We start from the raw sequence: 20498 nt of genomic DNA on the forward strand, positions 1-20498 counted from the left end.
ATCTGCGTCTACCCAGCGACTATCCGTTGCCTTCGATGCCTTAGACAGCCAGAATAGACACATGAGTAGTTGCAAGCACATGTTAGAATTTACGCGAAAAGAGGAAAAACACGCTGCAATCAATTCTCGTTTGTCTTCTAGTCCGGGTGTGCCGCTCGACGAGACGTGTGTCGTGCAATATTGGGAACGACATGCGATCCTCTCTCGGCTGTGCAAGCGGCACAGCATATGAAACACAAGACGAGCAGGCACTAAAGATAATTGACCGCCGAGTGTCTGCTTTGGACGGTCAGTTCTAGATTACACCGGCCACGGCACGACGTTGACTTGCCGGCGAACCCAACGTCGTCAAACGTCGCATATCAATTCCCGTACATTGAAACTGAACGGAATGCTGGGGCCTCCGGGCAATTGAGCACCACAGCATGGTCGACTGTTTTTTTTTTTGTCCCCCGGCAGAGGCAAAGATAACCAGCATCCAGCGCGATGGTATCGTTTCGGTTCATCAATTAAAAGCAGAAAACTTTACGACCCGTAGCTTTACACGTGCGGGGGCCATTTCAAAACGGAACGCATTCAAATTCGTGCGGCAGCACACCATCATCATTCGTTCATCATCATCCTCCGGGATAGAACGATTTACGGTTTGGTTGGCACTTCTGGGGCACGGCAGTAATGCATTTCGCGCGGCTTATTAAGTATTCCGATCAACGTTCTCATTTTTCGCACCAGCTCGGTACTGTGCAAATAGGAAGCAAAACCATTCCTCTAGCCTGGCTGCTGCTGCCGTGCTGGATCTTTAACGATTGTCTATTTTTGTAACAAACGGTTCCCAGCTGGAATCTCCTCATCGCTCTCCAAGCACTGTGCACCGGGTTGTCGTACGGAGTGTCTGTATTGCTTCCTGGCTTCCTGGTTGTTTTTTTCTTTCTTTTCGATCTAATATTTTTAGCTCCATCCGGGCTAGGGAAGCTGATTAAAGGTTTCACCATGCATAAGCGTTCGCGTGAAATGGCATTCGGATGAAGATCCACCTGTTCGCGACGGTGGAGATGTTCGTTGTGCTGTTTTGCTTATATACTTTTCATCAAGCTCGCCAAGTACTTTCTACGCCTTTTTTCGAGTGAAATTGCTTAACAGTAATCGAGTCCTTGGGTCTGGAGAGCGTAGAGATTGTGACTAATTGCAAAACATATACAGCACTTTACTGACGATGATAATTTGTCGCCTATTCAGAAGCGGAGGGCAAGAATATGTTTCCCCTTGTGGAAATAGAATCTCTGCTATCGGCTAGATATTTAAACAAACTTATAGCTCCAGAGCTATACTTGAAATCGATCGTTAACTCATTTCAAAATGAATGGATTGGATTTACCTTCAACTGCTACAATAAAAAAAATGCGATAAAACAAAATGAATTCAGGGCGTTCGGGATAATTTTGACAGTTCCATTTTTGTTTATAACTCGTGATCGAGTTGGCATAGGAAAACAAGCAATACGTCATTCGACAGCTAAAAGTGTACGGAACAAGCAGCGATAACATCCCGTGATAAAAAATGCCAAAAAAGAGTACATTGTGGAAGCGGATCACATGCATCATGATGATCCGCACCGGACGCGACAACCGACGACACGGTTAACACCCAGAACAACCGGTGGCTGGCTTACTGCCCGGTGGACGTGCCACGGGTGCCACAAACCAAGTTCCCCCAGACGGTGATGGTGTTTTCCTGCGTGTCATCGGAAGGGGACGTGATGCCGCCCCACGTTTTCGAGCAGGGACTGAGGCTGAACGCGGGTACATTTCCATGCTGCACACCGTCGTAAAGCCTTGGATCACGAGAGTGGCCAACGGCAGACCGTACGTGTTCCAGCAGGATTCCGCTCCGTGCCATACAGCCTCCAAAACGATAAAGTGGTTGGCGACCAATTTCAACGACTTCACCGCGCCGAATGTGTGGCCTCGCAGCTCCCCGGATCTTAATCCAATGGATTATTTCGTGTGGGGTACGGTGGAACGGGACACCAACAGAACCTCCAGCAACACCAAGCCGGAGCTCAGGTCCGTTTTCGAGGCCCTACCTCGCGAAACTGTCGCCAGGGCTTGTTCCCGGTTCCGGAGACGGGTGGAGGCCGTCATAGAAGTCGAGGGCGGATATTTTTAATAAAATGAATAAAATACATGGTAAGCTACTATTTCTAAAACAAAAAAAAATGTCCCCGATGATTAATTTTGCTATAAATTTTTTTTTCTTTCTCCGTAAGTGACTGTCAAAATTATCCCGAACGCCCGGGATCTGGGTCGACTTACATGCAGCAAGAAGCATACAAACCCATGAGTCAGCGGACAAAATTTGACAGCTCTATCAGTGGAACTCTAACCGTGAAGGTGAAAACAGTGAAGGAACTCCGCTCAGAAGTATGCACGATCAAAGAACGGTCGGCCCGCCGCATCGAAAGAAAGCCCGGTTCCGGACAGCCGATGACTCTGAGCGACGAGAAGCTACATAGAAAGCTGGAAGAGGAAGACTGAGGGCTTTGCCACTCTTTGGAGGTCGGTGCAACCGGCCAAACAGTGAAATGGTACCCGGCGAACATGAACCTACATGTCAGCAAGATGGGTTAGGAATTTTTTGCTCCGAAGTGCATTTCATTTGACACGCCAAGTTCACCGAGAAGCTGCGGATGTGCTTGACAATCTGCGAGAAGGGGATGTCAAAACCACTCTTCTTTCACTCCCGAATTGACCATGAACATGAACATTTTCAGCACGAAATGTTGGCCAGAATTCTCGACGTTCAACAAGAAACGCCATAAGGGCACAGACACGGTGTTTTGGCCAGATCTGGTGTCGGTCTGCTGCGTCCTTTTGAGAATTTCTGTGCTATCTTTCAGCGTACGATCTATTCCAATAGTTTAGTTTCGAAAATTAAGGAGGAATCAAAAAATAACTGGTTGACTGAAAGCTTCTCAGAAGGGAGCAGAATTTTTTGGCAAGTAAGCTTAAATAACTACCTTCGGTGTGAAATTTATCAAAAACCATTAGTTAACAGACTTTCCCTAAGTGTTTTAATGCCCTGTCCCGGGCATGCTCGGTTACCAAAACCAATCATCTGTTTTAACATTTTTTGCTATCGCAATTTGAAAAAAATTCAAATTTTCAATGCAAACGTTATTTCCTTCAGGGCTTCCAGGTTTACAAGACTTGTCGATACGGTGTAGTTGGACAGGCAGGCCTCACTACGGGGAACTTCAAAGGACATTTATCTTGCAAATCGAAAGTGAACAAAAATGAACACAAAAATGAACCCCTCAACTATGAACGTTTTCGGAACGATCGAATCCAAGAATAAGCTTGATATTCTAACGTTCAACAGGAACAAACTCGATTACTATGTATTCCCTGTGAGCAGTAAAAGGCTTCGGTGCATAATTTCTACCACATGTTTCATATTACAGAAGTTTAACATTCTACCATGCACGTCGATGTACCAAGATGTATAAAAAATGCATCATATGCTGCACTTTTTTTTTAAACTCTTCACTGATCCACTTTCACATTTTACCTCATACCCGTTCGTTTCCCTTTTGCTACAGTTGCATTTCGATGAACTTCAAACCCCACCACGAGCTCAGTTTTATTGCTTCCGACAGGAGGCGTGCAGTGGTACCGTTTTGTACGGATAAAACCCACTAGCGAAATGAGTTTTTCCTTTTCAAAAGTCAATACAAGTGAAACCCCTTTCATTGTCCGGTCCGGTGGGAAGAAAATGCACTAAAGGATCACGTCCCCAAACCCCCATGTAACGGGCGGGGGTGCTGTACGCTGTCGCGCACAATTTATCGCTATTAATCATCGATCAGGAGCAAAAGGTTGCCTTCATCATCCGAATACGGGTGAGCTGAAACACTGTAGCAGAAGCAGCAAAACCGATGTAAAAGTTTCAACCCTTTTTTAGCTTTTTTGTTTGCTTTGTGATGCTTCTAACCCTTTTGGTACCTTTTTACATCCACGTGCATTGGGTTATGAGAAGGACACAGTAGAGTAACAACAACAAAAAAAAATTTACACAAATACTCCCGTTGATAACCAATGCCATGTGAGCTGCATGTTGAACCTTCGACCTTTCCTTCAACGTTAGTTGATAGCACAGCTGCACTTGTCTCTTTGTGGGCTACAACAACAGCAGAAGCAAAAAAAGCTGTTCAATTATTTCCCTCCTGCTAACCTCTGCCCATCCCATACGGCCCCTTCGAACCGGAGATTGACTGCGAGCTTTACGAACTATCGTAAGAACGTGAACGAAATGAACTGATCGACTAAAACAACAAATCCCATTAATTGAGTCTGTTTGTTTAAAACCCGACTGGCAGTGTGATAGTATTCTTCACATTGACTCTCGCCCCCTTATGCTTTTTTGTGCCCCATTGTTTAAACAGTACGGGAGCCATATTGAACCCCCCCCCCCCCCCCATCTCATCCCACCACACACACGTGTTCAGGAACTGTCCAGTAATGGTAATGGATTGTTCATCCAGAAGAAAAAACTATCTAAACTCGCCATTCAATGTCGTCATAGCTCCTCAAAATCAAACAGTGCAGCGTAGAACGAAGCTTTGCTTAACAGTCGGTTTGTCGTCAGCATCATCCAATATTTGTACACGCGAGAGCCCGAAACGCAAACAGTATTATGACGCATCGAGGAGACATTTTACTGTCAATTGGTAAGAATTCGGTGTCGGTTTGAAATACTAAAATGAAGATTACTTCACCCCACCGTGAAGAATCGCCATTCTCCGTGAAGCAGTTCGTTCCTGTCGACTATCTCTAAACTAATGCCAAAAATAGTAAATGCGTAGTTCCTCCCCTTATATACCTCCAACCAGAAATAGAAACCATTGAGGACATGATTCTTTCATCAGATAAAATCCTCACGTACAATGTACTGTTGTAGTAACGCTCGAGAAAAGCAATAATGCAGACGCGTGAAAGAGCCCTCGGAACAAATTCTAAATGACAAAATACCAGCCACTACCTATACCACCCGGCTCTGCTTGAAGCTTTCCACCAAAGCGCCTCAAAAAAAAAAGGCAATATCGCTGAACGTGCAAGGTGTGCATTTACGTGAAACTGAAGCAGCAGCGTGTGTGTCCTTGGACGGCTGTCTTTCTTCCAAGAGCAGGCTAAATCTTACTTTTCACCTGAAGTGAGTAGAATGAACGATAGATACCGACCGCTTGTACACCCCCACCTCCGCTTTGGCACTTTGGCATTCGCTTCTGTTTAACGAGATTATCGGGAATTATTTCCCGCACGTGAAACTATGCTAGATGCTGCTGTTTTTGTTTTGTCACATAGCCGAGCTCGGTTCGTGGCGCCTCTGGTCGGTGCCAAGCTTTTGGAGCACTCGGAGATGTATAATTGAAGCATTGGGAAAGCACGGTTCAGAATGCAAGTGCGAGTTTGTCCTCGCAGGACACATCTTCACAGTCAAGAGCTTCAAGTCCCTGCGCAAAGTACAGGACACTTTTTGTGCAGCACGTAGAAATGATCATCATGGTCTGATGGCGACTGATATTGTATTCCATGTTTGATCTCGTGAAGCATGATCCTGGTCCATTTCAGGTTTCCCCTTGAGAATGGAGTCTTTCGCACAAAAAAGGGGAACCGGATAGCAAAGCAATAAGCTATTACTGATGGATGGCTGGAAGGACACTGTGTTTTACAAAAAGGGCGAAAACTAAAACAGATCAAACTAATGTCCTAGTTCTTTAAGCAATGAAAAATTGTTTGTCCATCTGTCCTACACTTTCTCAAATAAAAATGGAATAAAAATTCCTTCCTAAAAACGATGCACTACCGAAGTATCCCAACCATCGCCCTGATAGAATCCTATTCAATGCCCACAATCCCTCCAAAAAAAAAAGAAAACCCGGTCGTACACTCACCTGAGAATCAATCGTGACCGAGTCTTATCAGAGTGGGCTTCCCTCGCTCATCACAGGATCCCAGTCTGATAGCCGATTAGCACTTCGTTTGTGCTGGTTGTTGCCCCGAGCCCGGTCGTCAAAAAACACACCCCAACGGGCTTGGAGCTTTTTGTTTCTTCTTCGTGCGCTCTGCCTACCGGAAAGCGCTTTCCACCCGACGCCAACGCCCGTTTTAGTCGTTCGGATATAATCACTTCCTGACTTGGCAGCCCAGTTGCCAATTGTTGGACGCTTCACCACACACGAACCGAACTGAATCGAACGGCGAATCAGCAAGAACAGGGCACACACGGACACAAACAGAACATCGAACTAAACATCGAAGCAAAAAAAAAAAAACGAGCCCACGATCGAAACTGCGAAGGAACCTACCCGTAGGCAATACGATCGAACACTTCTACGACTACTCTCTTCTAAACCAAGCCCCTTCTTTTCTAGATAAACATTGAATCAATACACCACGCGATTGCACTCTCCACACAATCGTGGGCCTGGTGGTTTGTTGCAGATTTGCCGGACGGCCGGTATTCTTGCAATCATTTGCCCGATTTGCCACTTGCACCACTTGCCATAACGGGGACGCTCTTGGTAGCACTTTGCTTTCCTTCTTTTTTTTTTGCTATTAAACATTCAACATACTAGCCCGCACACAAACCCCACCACACAGCGGTTCTCGCACATTCTAATGGGACTTTTTTTTTTTTTTGCTGTTGATTAAACACTGCCTTACTTTACAGAAGGCCTGTAAGCACCTGTGGCCTATTTTTGCGCCGTATCGCCGTAACTTCGAACTATTGATTTCTGTAAAAAGGAAAAGAAACGAGTAAAGAAATAGCATTTATTAATGGAACTTTCCACAAATGATGGTTTGATTTTTTTTTTCGGGAACGGCCAAGGGTTGGCCAGGTGTTTGATACGTATGCAATAAATGTTTACTAGGTCTTCTACGTAGAACGGATTAATCAACCCAGGGTTCATTTTCATGTTGGACCGGATTTTTGCATTATTCAATCCACAATCAATATCAATCGGGAAATGTAATGAGCGAGGGCGGGAATGTGAAACTGTGGGAAAAAAATGGCGATAAAACAATGCCCTGCAACAACTGATACGGCTATTATAGACTGTGCATATGTATAACACAGGTGCATATACGGTAGTGCAGAGAACTCTTTTGTGAAAATTTGAATAATTTTTCCTTCCCATTACAGCACAACTTGTACCGAAGTTGGTGCTACAGTTGGTGCCTTGATGCCTATTTATGCGTTTATTTATTGCTTTTTTCACTCTCGTTCGCCCCCTGTTTGGCCCCCAATCAATACGCCCGCCCCCACACATGAGGTACGGCCACACGCATCATTTACCACCGTGTGTCTCATTATCGTATTGTACGAAAAGTGCAACTATCCTGCGGAGAGCACCAGACGAGCGAAAGGCAAACGAATAACGATTAGCCCTGCGTAACGTCCTTTCGACGATGACGACGACCCATTGCATCGACAACACTTCCAAACAAACTTTACTTCATTAGGAGGCCTCAAGCCGCTCTCGCACTGATTAGATTCCATCAACATCGGTCGGGCTTGACCCCGAAAAGAGCAAAAAAACACACACACATGTACCATCAGCGAGAACGGGGACGACCATCCGCCAACCGTGTACAGTGGGCGAAAGAATTCCTGCCATCTCTCCTAACCTTTCCCTTTTGCATCCTGAGACGCGACACGGCATCGGCTCGATCCCAACGACGCCTGCACTAATGCTTCATTAGCTCGTTTCGGTGCGAAACCATTCCAAGAAACATTTACGATCGTTCGGTGTGAATAATGGTGAATGCCGGCGATGATTTACAGCATGCACATTCTAATTATCTTCCTGCGACCGGTGGTGCGTTTGGGGGGGGGGGGAGCAAAACATAGGGATGTGAAGGGTGGAAAAAAGTTTGCCCAGCGGTAAAGCGGTAATAGTAATTACAGGATCACCATGCGCACATATCATACCCGCCACATGTGGCGGTGTGGCGTTTGGCTAGAGGCTGCGGCGCACTATGTGATGACGAGATTAATTTGGTGGCCTTCGGAGATGCCTCAACACGGAGAGCTGGCATCTTCGTGCTGACAGCTTTTTTTTTACGAACTTTCAAAACCCCACGCGGAGGGTTTTGTTTATTGTTTGGTGCTGGTGTTTTTACTGTTTTAACTTCGTGCTTAGTACGTTAAATGAATTGCTGTGCTTGGAGTACATGTTTACACCCGTCAAACTTTGACTTTTCGTTTTGCTCAGTTTATAATTAAAATAAGCCTTCATTTTCCATATTCTCAAGTTCACTGACAAATTCTGACCTTCATCAAAATGGTGTAAACTATAGGTAAGTTATTTGGTACGACTTCATGATCAGTATGATAAACATGTATGGGAAAAGCTACTGAATCCCGTGCCGGCCCTCGGTAAACGCTTTTGATAACCTTTTTTTTTTTTAGTGGCAAACGAACCTGCAACTGACAGGTTTTGATACGGAGCAGTTCGAAATAAATGGATACAAAACTTAGATTCATTCTCCCCCAAAAGCATCAGAATACTTGCCCCATTTTTTATGAGGCGAGCAATCCAAGAATAAGTCAAAATCACCATTCGGCAGCTAAATTATACAGCCTCATCGAGAAGGAAACCCATCAAAGTCTTCTCATCGCTTTATCCGCTTTAAACCGGGTACCCTTCAAACTGCAAATTCCTTACGCCACCTACCCTTGTACCCAGGTTGGCAGGGTGCGTTGTTCTTGCAAATCGATCATACATTTACGGGTTTTTTTTTTTGGTCTTTGTTTTTGGGGCTAATGTAAGATTCATTGACGTCAAAAGTAGCAGAAGATAACACAAAAACAGTAATAAAAAAAACGACTTCTTTTAAAACCTAACCCCCCGTTTGCTACCGTAACGGATCGAAAATCATTGTAATCATCGTCCGTCCTGGCTACACTTCATTCTTTAATGTTACAAGTTGATCACAATCAAAAAGCGTGATGAAGCAAAAGCACGGGAATGGCCATGAGTGTCGCGTAGCTTCTTTGCAACGCGAGAGAGTAGTTTAAAAGTGTTCCGTCAGTGGAGGGAACATTTGTTTATGTCCTTACAAAGGGAACCAAGGTTACAGCAACAAGCGATGATGGGCGGAACCTTACACGCGTTTGGAATTCTTTGTTGTTTGGTGAGTTTACTACTGCCGGAAGAACTACACCAGCAAGAAAATAATTTTAATATACCAAACACTATTGATAAGAAGTCTTATGGAGCATTATTGTCTGAGAGTAGTCAAAGGTAAGAACCAAGAACCAAAGGTCATCATGCCTATTGCTGTCCACATGTTCTACTATAGGACTGCTCGGTGGTAGAGGCGACAACGGCGACGGTCTTCACATGGCAGGACCGGTCTTCACCGGAGTTCAAATCCTCCCTAGGCTCTGCCGGACCCAGCCGGACGTGGTATCAGCAAATCGAGAAGCAGGAAGCGGATTCAGACCTTCTGAGGCGCTAAGCGGAAATTGGAGGCCCTTGGTGGAATGGATATCTTCGTGTGACCAGGGGGCGAGGTACTTACGAGGCTCCGTCAGTTTTTACAACAACCAATTCTTTTCAGAGTTCTAATCGGGGTCTCCTTTAAACCGGGAGCCCTACGAAGCCGATCAGTCCCCTTATAGAAAGCTCCACTTCTGCGAAGAAGGTCGTTAAGCCATGAAGATGATGTTCTTCTAATTAATAGTTTGAAAAGTGCAACGAGTAGGTCATGTGTCCTGTGCTCGGTTAAGACATCCAATTATGTTTGATTGCCGAACACACTCTGGATGCAATCGACTGCATTTGTAAGGTACACACACACACACAATATGTCCTCCTTTCCATGCGAGTTGACCTTTTCTTAAGCGAAAGATGTTTTAAGGATGAGAGACTTTTAGCGATCACAAATCCACCAAGTAACGTTAAGCCTTACTGTTGGCTTACTTCATACCATAGATGCTAAATATCACACAACCTCTAACGAAGCAACGAAGAACGTGTCCAGATATAGACAAAAAATAATAAAAATGCCTCGTTTCTACACGACAATGTTACGTGTTTCTATCTATTGTATCGAATTATTTCTTTATTCATAACCATATATGTATGTATGCGAACCTCCACCACAACCACCCTCCACCCAATGCAACGTGGTTCTATATGCATATCCATCGTGGCACCATGGACTGTCACGCAAAAGCCAGAGGACACAGATATGCAGACACAAAAACCCTTTCCTCTCTCTCTCTCTCGTCTAGTTCTTCGGCAATGACAAACTTTAAATTTGTGCAACGAGCAAAGAAACCACCCGAACTGTTGGGGGTAAGGTGACAAAAAGGTGCTGCACTGCTGCACTCCTACACACATACAAATCATGCAGTTTGCTTATTTTTATTACGAGAAGCTCTTGGAGTTTACGATCGTACCAGCAGCAGCTGCTGCTGCACCGTGCAAATAAGTTTTCCATGCATCTGGAATTAGTTGTTTGATTTGCAGCCAGCGTTGGTGGACTTCGGGAAGGAAGACGTCAAAGAGTCATGCAAATTGTCATACGCTCAAGTTTTATTAGGTGCATCCTTCAGTAGCAAAGGTTCACTTTGCAACGAACAGAGAAGCTCCAAATGAAGCATTTTAATCATCGTGGTAAGATTAGTTGTCGAGCAGCTTGAATCTGTTTATGTTTAAATGCAACTCAAGGCAAAATTGCATCAATATGATCTACCACCAGCTAGCTAGCTTCCAAAAATCGTCAAAAATGCTGCCCCCAAGGCGACACGGTCTCCAATAGCAGTGTGACCCTGCACCCGACGACGACCGCATGTGCAACCGCCCGAGAGCTCTCTGATGCATTTTAAATTTTTTATTCGATCAGCATAGAACACACCACAGCACGGTCAAAAGTGGGTCAATCGATTATCGTTGTAGAATGTGTGGGAACTAAGGGAGCGAACGAGAACCACATTCAAGAAGCCAAAAGTCGATCACTCTACACCCCGGAACCACCCCATCTTCCTTCTTGTTTTACCGTGCGACATTGCGGAGAGAATAAAACCCTCGAGGATGCGTTTCAGTAGGTCCTTTTTTCCTTTGCTCTTTTTTATTCGGAAAACCCTCCACTTTCGAAGAAGCTGAAAAAGGATTCGCTGCATCAAAGGAGACCGATGATGCTGCTCTGATTCTGCCTGCTTTGATTCGTTTTTTTTTTTTTCTTCGCTGCTTGTATTCTGTTACCCACCCTTTTATGTTTGTGTGTGAGTGAGTGTGAAGTTGACTGAGAGGGTTGCTTTAGTGAAACGTAAAATTGAGCATTCTATCGCCACTTAAACTAGAACGATTTAATTAGGTCACACACACGCACACCGGTTTCGTTCGCACCACGTTTTCGCCCTCTTTTTGGCGAACTTTGGCGGGCATGAAATGAAGGCACGAAATTAAATGACGGCCATTTCTCAAGAATATTCTATCGGTTATCAAAAAAAAAAAAACTGAAAATCATTTAACGACACACCGAAAACCAGCAAACCACTTTTCATCACTTCCATCGTCAAACAAAATTGGTAAACTAATAGGCAGCCGAATTTCTTGCAGCCAACACTCCACCAAACGGAAAATTGATGCTATATTTACACAAAAAATCGCTGTTTCGTTTATCAGCCTTGTTCGTGTGGCAAAGGCAAACAAAATCCGGCTGTTGCGGAAACCGGATGGATCGTCTTCATCACAAAGCACCTTCTTCGCCGATGAAGGCGGTTGTCTGTGATCAATAAAGCAATAAATTCCCTCCAGTATACTATTCACTTCCATTTCTTCCCACGTACTCTCGGCGCCCGCTATTCGCTGGTAAAGCCCCACACACACACACACACATTCGAAATCTTTCAACCGGCATCGAAGGCCAACATCTTCGAGGTCATCTCGCAAGCACCCGGGCTCGCAACACGAATCATATGGTTGACGAAGACTGTCTTAGTTGTTGATTATTTTCGCTCCCTCCCTACAAACTATGGCACCGTTTGTTGCTGTGGCGCGTCTGTTTTGTTGCTGTTTGCACAACCGGGCCCCCCTTCGTTCTTGGCGCTCCCCCTCCCCCTCTCCCCCCCATTCACCTTTGCGGTGGCAACCACCTTTCAATGATGACGATCGGCTCGTGAAACCGACTTCCGAAGCCGATCGAATCGACACCTTACGCTCATCCGTGTTTCTTTAAATCAAAGAAAAATTTTTTCGTTTCGTTTTTTTGATATTTATGTGACTTTCGAAAGCTTTTTTAAGTTGTTCGTCGGTCGCTTTTGCAAACGATTTCGCCCCCACCGACCGACAACAATACATGAGCACCACCACACACACATCAACGCGCGGGCATGAACCAAAACAAAACCAAGAAAACGAGAACCCACTTCTTTAAGGGAGCAACCCTCGGCCAAACAGCATCGCAAAGATCGCGCGACAAGAACCTTTTTTTTGTTGTTGTTGGTTTCTTCACATCCACACATCGCCGGTTTCGTTGCCCACCATGTCCGGCATGGCATACCTTGCTGGGTGAGAGACGTCGTTGCTGGGGATGAAGTAGAATAAGCTTGCAAAGCCAAAGCACGATGGAGAAAAACCACCAACCGCCGTCGACGTCGTCTTTTGTTCTCCCACCCGGCGTTCGAGCAGCCGGTTTTTTTTTTTTTAATATGTTTTCGCGTCTTCCACACTCGGTAACACGTTCGCACTCGCGAAGTATCTTGCCTGCACGCACGCACGCACGGACGCACGCAAAACAACCGGACCCCGGTACGCGGTTTCGAACGTGGTGTTTGCCGCGGAAGCCAAAGCTTGTTTGTTTCCAGCAACACCGTTCGCTGTGCCTGCTGGTTAGCATTAACGGCGGTGTACGATCGAGCGCGCGCGTGCGTCCCGGTTTTTGAAAAGCAGCGCTACGCGCGCCAAAAGAGAGTGAAAGAGATGCCAAGCTAACACCACTCTTTTTCAGCCCCGCTGCTAACCGATAAACTCCAACCCGAACGCAGGGAGAGAAAGAGACGAAACAATGGTTCGGTGTTTTGCGCTCGGTTATGCTTTTCCTTTCTCACATGTTGATGCTGTGCCGGGCGCTGGAGATGCGTCGAGTACTCGATCTCGTGCTTTAAATCGAACCCATCGAACAGGAAAGCTTTCGGTACCAGCTTCGCAAAAAGCTTAAATAGAAAACTTTTCTATGCGAGCTACGCTGACAAAATGCTTTTCGGTGACTGAGGCATCTTCCCTTTACATTTTAAAATAACTTCCCTGATTGATTTGGTGTTTCCTATATTTTTAAGTAACGGATTTGACCTTTAAAAATATGGTTGAATATACCACTACCGTTCTAGCTGGCTAAATGCAGCAACAAAACCTCCCTACGCATTTGTCTATTAAAAAAAGAAATTTTCAGAATTACTTCAGCTACATCAATGGGTTGAATTTTGCTAGATTCTTACATTCAGGAATTATTTTTCCAAAAATATTGGCACTCCTTCTTGGGAGGACTGTGGAAGTGAGAGTGTAAATTCGGTGCCTTATCAGCTTGAAGCTGCCGCATAGGGGGAGGATGTTTGTGAGTTCTGGCCACCCATTCACTCGAGATCATCGGTGGCCGCACAGTCCTCGTACCGTGAAATCCGCTACTGGCAGTCATAAAAATTCCCATTTTCATCCCCATTTGTAGCTTTTCTGTTTTGTAGAGCTTGTGTTTTGAATGATTGAATGATCTAACGATCGATTGATAGAAGGTCTCTGCCTCGTGTAAGGGACCTTATAACAGGGGGGGGGGGGGGGGGGGGGGGCCTGTTATGGTCTTGAGGACTTGAGAACCTTGCAGTAATAGCGTGTTGTAGGGGTGGGTAACCCCCTCAACACTTTTCATTTCGCTGGTGATGGGCTCCGGCAAATTGTTCCACCAAGGGCCTCAAAAAACAGCTTGATTCGCCACTGGTCGCAACGGAGATCAGTTCGGAGATTTTTGGATTAACGATGCACCACGTGCTAGAAAGATCCAACATCCGCCCATGATGCTTCATTGGCGGGGCATCAAACCGCAGGACCGGGGTTCAAATCCCATCCGGACCGTCCCCCTCCCGTAGTGAAGACTGACTATCCAACTATCCAACTATAGTATCGGCAAGTCCTTAGAGAGGTCATTAAGCCAAGAAAAAGAAGACAACAAAAACGGTGAACAGTAGAAAAAATCGATAGGACATTAGATCATCCATCGAATGACAAATCATTAACATCAGCCTATTGTTTAATGTATGCCTTCCTTCTTATGCTTCTCAAATTACTGCAAATCCCAACAATAATTCACTAAACAATAAAGCTAAATGGCTCTAAACCGTATCATTCCGATGTGGCTCATCTGCTTTATTTGTATTTAATTGTTTCACAATTGTCTCACTTGTACGTACGGCCAAATGTTTCCTTCCACGCAGAGATACTTACTAGTGGGTAGGAAGAAAGGAGATACAAAAAGGGAAGGGTAAAAGGGGGTGTGGTGTGTTAAAACATAAGATTTTTGTTTTATGTCTGTAAAGTACTTAGCCAATAATAAACCAGACAGGAAGCTAACTAAGACACGTTTAGCTTAGCGCGCATCAAATTTTCCATTTGTAGTAGGTTCGCGTTCCAATCGCCTTTATATGTTGCTTCTTGCGGCGTCTCCTTCTGTTTTCTTTTCGCTACCGTTTTTTTTTTACTATTACTTACTATACTTACGGGATGGTGCGTATTTCGCACGACACTTTGCATTAATCTTCTTGCGCGTTCGTCTGTATTACGTCTCGTCTCGTTATCAAGTGTGCTGACTCAGATTGCTTCATTGCGCGCACACTTTCTCTCACGTCTATCTCAAGTGTCTCTCGTGTTCTTTTCTTATTCCTAACTAAGCTGCCTTTTTGCTAAGTGTTACAATCATACTGACTACTGCCCCGTTTGTATTCAAATGTTTTCGCTTCAAGCAGAGGTCTCTGGCTATACTTTCGCTGCATAAATCGTTACCCATTTTTTTAGTACCAATCGCGATTATTATGAAGTTGGTACGGCGAGCTACATCTGCTGTATAGTGGATACTTTCCCACTATCATCCCCAACCCTGAAACGAGCCAACTTCCAACGCTTCTAGCTGTGCTGTCTGAAATGATTGCACCTGCCGCGTATTTTCAGTCAGTGCAATAGATTTGTGGTTAGGCTGCGATTATCTGGCCTAATCGCGCACTCGCATCACACATCGGCTAGTATTGAATTTCGGTTGCTATTGGCCGGACACGTAGGTTAGAGTTAATGAAATTATTCAGATGATTAATGCTGTTAATGCTGGGACAGTGTTACGATTAAGGTACGCTATTTACAATAAAGAAGCCAGAGAAGCTTTCTAAAGGCCTGGAGAAGCCAAGAATTAGCTTACACACCGTTAAAGTGAACAAAATTCGCAAAGTAGATGGCCACAAACCGATGTCAATAGGCTACAGTAAGACTAAACGTAATAACATAAATAAAGCACGGGTACCATAAATCTGCGGTTGGTTCGTTGATTATTACGAGACGTGTATTACTATTTATTCCCGACCGGTCGCGACCATACTCATGCGCGCCATGGGCTTAAGCATTTATTTATTTTTGCATGCACGTTTTGCTCTTCTCGCGTAAATGTAAGTTGCTGTGGTTTTTTTTTTTGTTTTATTTTCCTGAGTATCAAATTTCCTTCCCTCGAAAGGATAATCTCATTCGTGCAGTTCCCACGGTCGTTCTTTTTTAAAACACACATCAGTCCGTAGGAAGGGCTTTGATTAAAAAAAAAACTACATATTCTTGAAAAGGTTCTTGTTAAACGCGCATTATTTAAAGACAGAGGATGTTTTACGAGCAAATTAAAAGTTTAAGGAGCGAACATTTCCTTCTGTATGTTGATCAGGTTGTAAATGCAAATGTGAAGCTTTAGTCCTCATTCCTCGCCCAATCACAGTGTTTCGATTCATTTCAACAGTTTCAGTAAAGGGTAGACCGCAAATAGCAAAATTTCCCTTTCACACAGGCCTTTCTTTCCATTTCAAAATCCAACCCAGCGTGTCATTGCAAGCCCGATGACACACACACTGACCAAAACCATCAGTAGCGTTCGTAAGAGTATGTTACAAACTTGGAAGCAGCTGAATAATGATAATGGCAAGGTGATAGATCAATCGAAGAATAAGCGACACTAGGGGGGAATTATAGGATTGTAGTAGATGGTAGCGAGATACTTGATCCTTTTCAATGCTCTTTTCTTTCGTTTCATTCAAAAAGGTAAGTGTAATCGTACAATAATTAATTAATAAATATAAGACAATTTAAAAAAAAAGTATTATAAATGCTACTAACAATCTTCCTGACTCTTTCGAACACACCGAGCTACCTTTCGCTTAAATTCGGGATACGCCTCTCGCCATTCCTTTGCCGCGTCCACGTTCGCCGGCGACTCGTCGTTCGGGTCAGCCAGCATGGAGATGACCGATATTAGAATGGTTTCGACCGTGTGCACCGGTAGCCAGCGTTCGGACGCCTTCTCGTAACCCCACTTATCGTCGCCCGGCTCGTGCAGAATGCTGATGCAAACGTCCCCGTTGCGATCGATGTTCGGGTGCCAGATCTCTGTGACGAATTTCATGCGCGGCGGTCTTAGCGGGTACTCCTTAGGGAAGTGTAGATGTGCCTTGAAGAAGCCGCCCTCGCTGCAAATATAAAAGAGCAATCATTTAATCATTAATCTCCGGTTCATCGACAGTTAAATTAAATTTATTGATGAAATTTTTCAAACAAATCGCCTAGAGAGTAATATAACCACCAATAATGTAAACGCTCTCTTTAAGGAACTCAATCAAGTGTTTGTTGAGCTACTTATAATCAAAAGTGAAGTGATAACAATAGTTTCCCTCATTTTAAGCACACTTGAATTCGTAATCGCCATAGCAAATGTTTTCTCATGAGGTTTGCCGTTCAAGATGCTACTACCCTACTTCACAATTATTCTACAGGAAATTTGAAAAGCAACATCCTACCCGTTCAGTTGATGAGTGATTTTACAATTCCTTAAACATCTGTAACCATTTCACTCAATGTTCTACGGCAACGTCGTGCACTAGAACACTTGTACGAGTTAAAGTTGGTAATGATTTACCTCATTTTGAGCACACCTGCATTCGAGTTCTCCATGACAAGTGCTTTCTTATGAGGTATACTCTTCTAGCGTCGTTTTTAGTTCTACAGCCTTCAATCTTCCAATTTCGAACAGACGACTACATTTTTCGGAATTCGATCAGTGAAGTATTCATTATTCGTCCAATTTTTCCTAATACATTACGCACGTTTCTAAATTGAGTCTGAAAGATGGAGAGGCACTTACTATAGAGTATCCGGAGGTCCAATGATTAGCACTTCCCATCGAAAGATGTCGTTGTCGTCGATCAAACCGGCCGAAAATCCTTCCACAGGATTTTTACTCAGCTCTAAAAAGAAATTTTAACGCAAATAATTTGATGAGCGGATAATAAATAGAAATGCATTTCATTTCGACAATCTTGATACTTGATAATAATACATAATAAAAAAAGGTTAAATTTGCCTTGTTATTGCTTGGCTCTTACTAACGTAATATAAATATTTCCGTTGCAATGTATCATATTATATCATCATTTTTTATTTATATTTTAGCATGACAGCTTTCCGTCGTATTGTGATAATATTTCATCATTTTTTTATCATTAAGTATGACGGCGGGTCGCCGTAACAAAATTTCAGCACTGAGTAGTATTTGAGCTAAATATTAAAAATACTTTAGCACTGTTACGATGTACACTCAAATTTTTTTTTTTTTTACTTTTACAAAAACAAAAAATTTTAAAATATATGATATAAATCTTCTACCAGCAGTGACCAACAGAAGTTCCCAACTAGTTATAATTTATCTCATCTTCATCAATTTTCAACCCCCAACACCCGAGCCATTATTTTGAGGGTTTTGGTTCCATCTTTTTTTTATTCATTTTGCGTTTCCGTTTCACTTTCACGAAGGTTAAAGCGTAGCGAAAAGGGCAATGCCTCGGATACCTCCGATTTCCCTTCCACCCTTCTACCTTCCTTGGGGGTGGGAAAACAAAGACAAATCACAAACAGTATATTCACTGAGTGAAGACGTCTGTGCCGAGGAAAGGAATTAATAAAAAGGTTTTTAAGCAATCAGAAGAGTCGAAACAAGCAGGTGTTGTTCATGACTGAGCATAAGATTGACTGACCGGTAGGATCCGACGCAAAAAGGGACATCTTAATCTGACAAAGTTCAACGACGCACTGACACCCACTCCCCCCCCCCCCCCAACCTCCTTCCCCCTCTCTTTACTTCGCCGATCCCTCAACTTGTAATTTTAAACATACGCAACGCAACGTTATGCCAAACCCTGGGGCCCTCACTCGCATGGATGAACAAGAACAGCACACAGTATTGGCCGGTATTGGCCGGTGGAGCAGTTAGTGACAACATGAAGCCCCACCGCAGTTTGTTCTGGTTGTCAGGAATCATATCACGTTTTGCGGCCAACAGGACAAAATAAATACATCATAATTTGCTTATCGATTTCCAAACCCAGCAAGCCTGCGTACTTCCCCCCAGTACTGCAATAAAACGGCTTACTTGGACATTTTCTCTCCCCACACACACACACACACACTTGTTCGAACCATTTTACATCGACCGGCACTTCTTCTCCCAACTGAACCGGGAATGTTTAAACACACCGCACCACACAAGGACATCAAAACGAGAGGACAACTTGCCGTCTGGACCCAATTCCCTTCCCACCGCCTTCCGACACTTACCGGCCAGTTGTTTCTTGAGCAGCAGGGACGACTGAGGTTCTGACATTTGATGTCCGGGATGTCGGGATTGAAGAATTGCACGGCCTCCAGCAGTAGCAGTAGTCACAGTTGGACACAAACCAAAGAACAGATTTCACCTCTGCACAATTACTGTGTTAGGAAGATGGATTTTCCTCCCGCTAGTTCAGTATTCTATTCTGTAGGAAACAATTATTGAAGATGTAATTTTTCCCCTATTTTTCGATTGCTTCGAGAGCAAGCTTACTTAGTATGCCTTCTTTGTCTCGCCGCTTCGTTATTGCTCTCCCTTTTTCCTACAGCTGGACGTTCGCCTTTTTTTCTCACACCACTCCTCCGCTCTACCCAGCTTCCTTCCCGTTCTCCGTTACGCACGTTTTACACTCGACCGCGTTGTTGCATATAGCCGTATATTATCGGCTCCTATATATTACAAATGAATAAATGTTATTTCTTTTCCTCTCTACTCGACAATTAAACCGTTCAACAGCCTCCGGTATAAAGTACTACAACTGCGCTTTAACGAACGTGGAAATGCTTCGAAATTACCGGTTCATTTTCTTTATCCCACCCTATCTGTCCTGCTCGCTACTCAGCTCAAGCGCTACTTGTGTCTCTTTCCCCCACACACACGCAATCACATACACACACAAGCACACCGCTTTCCTTTCAACTAAAGACCTGAGTCGAAGATTAGCAAAAAAGCTATTTTATTTCCAATTGTGACAAGATTATAATTCATTAACGCCTCGTGTACAGACAACACCTAGGCCACAAGACAAAATAATTGCCAAACGCAAGCCTTTTCATTCAACTTCTAGACGCTTCCTCGGTGCAAAGAGCGAGCGAACGAGATTGCTTGCGCACTAGACAGCAACACAACGGCGGCTACAGTAAAGCCGCTACGGTGGTGATGGGGTGAATGAATAATCAGACCAGACCGTCCGTCCAGTAGAAAGACAAACTTGTGAAATTTTTCAAACAAATGAGACGTCACTAGCACAGCAGACCCGAACGGAGGGCTAAAGGAATGATCGCAAGCACGTGTACCGTATCACCGAAGGCAGTTGTAAGAGAGAACGTAGCTTAAAGGAACGGTTGCCGTACTATTTGCTAAACTTGAACCAATTCAGGGTCCTGTCTGATGAGTACGCAGTCCTATATCGAGCGAAACACCAAACGGAAGTGAAGCACCTTTGACACCAGTGCTGCGGGAAGGATGATTGCGCTGTCGAGAAAACCACCACACTAGATCGGTTTGGTACGAAGTTGTGGTCAGCGGTAAGATTTTTGGGATAACAGGAATGAAATGTATTTGCAGCTGTGAATAGTGCTATTTAATGCTAACGAATTAATTCGATCGAATTGTAATTCCATGGTATTTGTAAGTGAAATGATTGATAAAGCTACGAAGCGAAGCTATTGTAGAATGAAAAATAATTAAGTAACAAAAAGCATATATTTCGGGGCGAAAATCGACACAAACATTTTAAACAACATAGGAATTTAAATTAAAAAATATCACGAACTAACCGGATGTTGGATCCAGTGCTGCCAACGAATGTAATTT

The 20498-nt window shown here is 44.0% G+C and overlaps 1 protein-coding gene across 1 annotated transcript; it reads right to left on the reverse strand.

The window, feature by feature from the left end:
* Positions 1-16352: 16352 nt before the first annotated feature.
* On the reverse strand, positions 16353-19022 carry LOC126559246 (ubiquitin-conjugating enzyme E2 G1). Its single transcript, XM_050215376.1, has 3 exons — positions 18911-19022; positions 17442-17544; positions 16353-16770 (listed from the first exon to the last, which is right to left on the reverse strand). Exons 1-3 carry the CDS (start codon positions 18954-18956, stop codon positions 16416-16418), a joined length of 504 nt encoding a protein of 167 aa, XP_050071333.1. The 5' UTR covers positions 18957-19022; the 3' UTR covers positions 16353-16415.
* Positions 19023-20498: the final 1476 nt, after the last annotated feature.

Source organism: Anopheles maculipalpis, chromosome 2RL, assembly GCF_943734695.1.
Source record: "Anopheles maculipalpis chromosome 2RL, idAnoMacuDA_375_x, whole genome shotgun sequence".
NCBI classification, from domain to species: Eukaryota; Metazoa; Arthropoda; class Insecta; order Diptera; family Culicidae; genus Anopheles; species Anopheles maculipalpis.